This window comes from Asparagus officinalis, chromosome 2, assembly GCF_001876935.1.
Source record: "Asparagus officinalis chromosome 2, Aspof.V1, whole genome shotgun sequence".
NCBI classification, from domain to species: domain Eukaryota; kingdom Viridiplantae; phylum Streptophyta; class Magnoliopsida; order Asparagales; family Asparagaceae; genus Asparagus; species Asparagus officinalis.
In genome coordinates this window covers 23110814-23116461 of record NC_033795.1, presented here as the reverse complement: position 1 = coordinate 23116461, position 5648 = coordinate 23110814, and the positions used below count along the sequence as shown (strand labels likewise).

At 35.4% G+C, this 5648-nt stretch overlaps 1 protein-coding gene across 1 annotated transcript; it reads right to left on the bottom strand.

Moving 5' to 3' along the window:
- Positions 339 to 5352, bottom strand: LOC109830525 (glyceraldehyde-3-phosphate dehydrogenase 3, cytosolic). Its single transcript, XM_020397799.1, has 12 exons — positions 5247 to 5352; positions 5135 to 5164; positions 4873 to 4973; positions 3196 to 3311; positions 2991 to 3090; positions 2348 to 2494; positions 2202 to 2262; positions 2009 to 2106; positions 1311 to 1453; positions 1103 to 1186; positions 872 to 961; positions 339 to 662 (listed from the first exon to the last, which is right to left on the bottom strand). Exons 1-12 carry the CDS (start codon positions 5248 to 5250, stop codon positions 617 to 619), a joined length of 1020 nt encoding a protein of 339 aa, XP_020253388.1. The 5' UTR covers positions 5251 to 5352; the 3' UTR covers positions 339 to 616.

Sequence of the window (5648 nt, the reverse complement as noted above, 5' to 3'; positions counted from 1 at the left end):
ACCGGTTGGAGATGGTCTTAGTCTTGGGGTTGGGTCATATTTGCTTTTTAATTTTAAGGGCCAGTAGCATTTTTCCCTAAATTAAAAATAAAAAATTATTTTCATATAATTACCCTATTTTAAGCTAGTTTTTAAGGGGGAAAAAAACAATCCAAAATAATGTGCATGCGTGGATAACATCTTCAACCATTTCCCAGTTGGGACAAGTGATAACTAATACATAGTTGCGCAAACAATCAATCCCACCAATAATAATAATAATAATAATAATAATAATAATCAAAATGTATATCACAGCAAACCCATGATAACTCAGCAGAAATGTTAAAATTTCAAGCTTCATCCAAAAAGCTATATGCTGATGATTATTGAGAATGACATCCACAGCTTAACTAAAGATAAAACGATCCATACAAACTAGAAAATCGTTCTTTCAAGAAGTAAATAAAATATCACCGGGTAAAACTTAAGCTCAAACCCTTCAAAGGGGAATCCACCGCCAATAAGCTGGCTAACACAAATTTATTCTGAACAAAAGCTTAAGCTACTACTAGCAGCAAAAAGAAATCAGCAACTCGATCATCGGTCCAGAGCAGCAGCAGGAAAGAAAAACTCTCTATTTCGCGGTGTTCATGTGGCGGATGAGGTCAACAACACGAGTACTGCAAATTGTGAAAAGCCGCAAATTAGAAAACAGAAATGAGCATTCCAGTCATCCATTTGATAAGGATGACTTAGCAAGTATATGGTACGTTAAGCTTATCATATACTTTGTTAAGCAAATCCGATGCGTATAACTCCAATTTTTGCACTTCACAAATATAGGTCATAAAGCAGCCAGATGCTAGCAAGATTATCAAAGAGCAATTACCTGTAGCCCCACTCGTTGTCATACCAGGACACGAGCTTAACAAAGTTATCGTTCAAAGCAATGCCAGCCTTGGCGTCGAAGATGCTTGACCTATTATCAACCAACCACCAAACGATAACATGTATTAGCTTATTTGAAAGATGATAAGGGATCAACTATATAAATTAAAAAGTCACAAGTACATCAAGATGAGCTTTCTTTAAGAGCAACAAGACTGATCAATTAATTTACCTGCTGTCACCCTGAAAGTCAGTGGAGACCAGGTCCTCCTCAACATAGCCCAAGATTCCTTTCATGTTACCCTCAGACTCCGCCCTGAAACCAAAAAACCAAACAATGAGAAGGGTGAACTTTATAATAAGGACCTAATTTATTCCGAAGTCCAAAATTTGGAACACAATCTATCTATTCTTGCGCGCTTGATGGCAACGTTACTTACTTGACGGCGGCTTTGATTTCATCGTAAGTGGCTTTCTTCTCAAGCCTAACAGTAAGATCCACAACAGAGACATCAATGGTTGGAACACGGAAAGACATTCCTGTCAATTTACCATTTAAAGCTGGAAGCACTTTGCCAACAGCCTACATTTTTCACATGAGAGAGAAGGGATTAGTTGACGTACAGGAAGATATCATTATCAATGTCTTTAATTTAAAAATCAATTTATTGGCCTAAAAAAGGCAAAAAGCACCACAAGGACACCATTTTCAAACAGAAACGAACATGAAATCCGTGAAAGTAATTTACCAAGATGGTGAACACAAAAGGTGGCTCTAACTATCCTTCAAAATTATTTGAACAAGAGTAGCTTAAATATAAAAATGATGAAGACATATGAAATATTTGGGTTTATGACAGTTTAAACTGAAAATCCGGCAATAACAAACACATCATTAAGTGAATCAAATTGTTTCCTCCTAAAATAATGATGCTGTTATCTAGAGATGCATAGCATAAGTCATGAATAGATATTAATGGAAAGAGAATAAGCTATGCCAAGTAGCTCACTTTCATGTGAACAACTCATAACCAAGGAATTTATATGTGATCACGTACATGAAGAAACCATAAACTATACTTGAAAGTTGAAACAGTGATACAACTGATAGATTGAAGTAAATATTCAAGTCAAATACCTTAGCAGCTCCAGTGCTGCTAGGAATGATGTTAAAGCTTGCAGCTCTTCCACCCCTCCAGTCCTTGCTGGAGGGTCCATCGACAGTCTTCTGGGTGGCTGAAACAACAGAAAAGTCAAATCAAATTACTGACCGCAACAAACTTACCAGATATAGTAAAATTGAATATTTATTTCTCGAATAGATCTCATACCGGTAATTGCATGCACGGTGGTCATCAAGCCCTCAATAATGCCAAACTTATCATTAATGACCTGCCATGATCACATCCAAGAGAAACATTATTAAGTAAGGAATAACTTGTTGGAATCACACAAAAAAATATTGGAAATTTATTACCTTGGCAAGAGGGGCTAGACAGTTGGTTGTGCAGCTAGCATTGGAGACGATGTTAAGATCTGGTGTGTATGACTTGTGGTTCACTCCCATCACAAACATAGGTGCATCTTTGCTTGGTGCAGAGATGACAACTTTCTTGGCTCCACCCTGAAACATCGTACATAGTCTAGTATTAATATAAGATGTTCACATGGGAGTAAATGCTGTAATATCTAATTCCTGGATCTTTAATTTAAGACGTATAATACAAAGGAAAAGAAAAGCATATCATAGATATTTTAGCTAGATCATGTTTAAAACTTTAGTGAGACTGCTCATATTATTAATTAGGCACTCATGTATTCAAGGCTCCTCACAAATCCTCAAATCCCCTCTCATTGTTAATTAATAGCCAAGTTTGAAACTAAAAAAAACTAAAAGTTCGCAAATTAATGGAACACTGCACTATTTTCTGGCACCAATTTCACAAGTTACCATCAGCCATTACAAAATCCAATGTAAGAAGTCATTACGACTACCAACAAGGACTGTACATGGTGCAGCACCAAGCTAACCTCCTAAACTAAGCCACGTTCAACTTTCAATATTGACACTGGCAACAGAAAATTATAAAAGTTAACTGCAATAAGAAGAAGAAAAAAACCTTAATATGAGCAGCAGCCTTGTCCTTATCAGTGAAGACACCAGTTGACTCGACAACATACTCAGCACCAGCTTCACCCCATGGGATCTCTTCCGGGTTCCTTGAGAAAAACAATAATTATTTAGTACAAAGATCACATCATATAGCTAGAGAAATATACAAACATTTTTCACATTTTAATAAAGAGTAACAAAGAGGCATCCACCTGCAACCGAACACAGCAACTGACTTCTCACCAAAGAGAAGAGTCTTAGAGTCCTTCACCTTAACTTCGTTGTGCTTCCATTGTCCATGTACACTGTCATACTTAAACATGTAGGTCTGCAGAAAACCATACCCACCATTAGTAAAAATGATGTGCATCAATCAAAATCCAAACAAAACTTTTTAATTTTGATTGAATGTGATTTGTCCTCTGTTCAAATGTTAACGTCATGATCATTTTTCTACAGAAAGTACTGATGACCCTTACAAGAGAAAACAATTGCAAAAAGGACCCTGTCTTATCTTCCAATTCTAATAAATAGAAAGGTTTCTTGCAAAACAAGCTCCTTAGAAAACCATATTGCATAGTTTTGTTCTTATGAAAATAATTAATAAACCTGATCTGAAAACATTAATTTCTCCCTAACAATATAGTTAGACCTGTCCGGTGAGGAACCTTGTCAGATTTCAATGAATCAGATACTAGCCTACAAAGTCAACCTAGTCAAAAAGCCTATAAGGACTACTAAAAATTAAACTGACATATAAAATGGCTGACACCTTCGTAGATCTCCTTAGCATGGCTATATAGATTGAGTTGTCCTAAACCAAATAAACTTAAACTAACTGAGCAAAGAAAACAAGTAGTTAATTTCCAAAGGGTAGTTACCGTAATTTATGAAGCATCATAAAAGCAATAAAGAACAATAAATAAAAGGAAGAAACAAGAGACTCATTCAGCGAGGCCATCAAGTAAATATAGAGGTAAATATAAAGGTCCCCAGCCATAACTGAATATCAAGTAAAAGGAATGATTTGGTAAATCTAGCAAAAGGCTCACTCCTACTAGGGGCTGTTTGGTTGGCCAAAAAAACCAAAGAAATCAATTATAGGAAGTATATTCTCCAAAATAGTTATTGGATGATGAATTCAAGTGAAGAAGATACTGTGGCGTATTGTTATTGGATTATGATGTGGCACATTGTTATTGGATTATGATGTGGCTCATATTCAAGGAAAAACACATTTCATGCGTTTGTGTAAGGAAATGGGTGAAAACCCATTCTTAATTGTAAGAGATGAGATGAGCAGCTGTTTCTGGATTAGCATAGTTATTCAACAGTATAAGCGTAAGCATAAAAATTAAGATTTAAATAAAAAAAAAGCTTATGACAGCAATCAGAGCGTATATCAGAAATATATACATTAAATATAACTAAAAAGTTTAATAAGTTGAAATTTGAACTTTCAGAACGTCATGGTTCGAGTATTCAACCCAAATAACAAATTATAGAATAATACTTAAACTTTTAAAATGGTCCATCAGGATACAAAAACGTCATTTTCATATTCTATACAAGATTTGAAATCTAAATACCAAAAATACTAATTGCCAAAAAAAATCTAAAATGTTTTAAAAATAAAAATAAAAATCTTTTAACAGGAGGACATAATACCTCCAGATTCTATTCAGCACAGATCACACGAGCAAAGTTAAATCAAAATCAGATGAAAATCAGATGATAATCTAAAAAGTATAGTTAAAGCCATATAAATCACATGATCACATAACAAAAAACAAACAGATCTGATGCTAATCTAACGCAGGATCTATCAGATGATCGGAAATCAAGTAACGGAAACAAATTCATCAGTAGATGTAGAAATTTATAACTACCATGTAATCGGTGGCGATGAAGGGATCGTTGACGGCGACGAGCTCAACATCCTCGCTTTGGAGAATCACTCTAGCAACCAATCGCCCGATCCTTCCAAATCCTAGCCAAAAACAAAACAACCATTTACAAGAGCGGTCTCAGCCTTAGAATTCACAAAAATAAACGCGATGATCATTCGAATAACCGATCTAAGCACAGAATCACTCATTGAGATGAAAATAAAAAAATTTAAAAAAAAATAAGACAAATAAAGAAACTCACCGTTGATTCCGACCTTGATCTTCTGTCCAGCTGAAAAAAGAAGGGGAAAAGTGAGAAAATGGGAGATCGGAAAATGAGAGAAGAGGGGAAATAAGAAAGTTGACGGATTTACCCATGGCGATCTCCGGCGATGTAAGGGTAAAGATGTAATTAGGGAGAGATTCAGCGAGAGTGACGAAGAGAGAGCGTTTGTGTGTGAGAGGGAGGAAAGGGTTTAGGGGCGGTTATAAAGAAGTGAATGTGATAAGTGAACCCTCGTTTATATTTGTGTACGCACTTTTGCTGGTTTCTTTTTCTCCAAGCAAGTTGAAGATTTCATACTGTAATTTTACGTAATTGCAAATTTGCACCTTTGGAACATATTAGATATTACAAGGTGCGTACGGTCTGGATACGGTTCTGATATGATACTTATTATATCTGTATCTGCTTATCAATAATGGATATAGATATACATTGGTATGGAAAATTCATGACTGTTATAGCATGCAAATAGTTAAGTGTTGATTCCCGT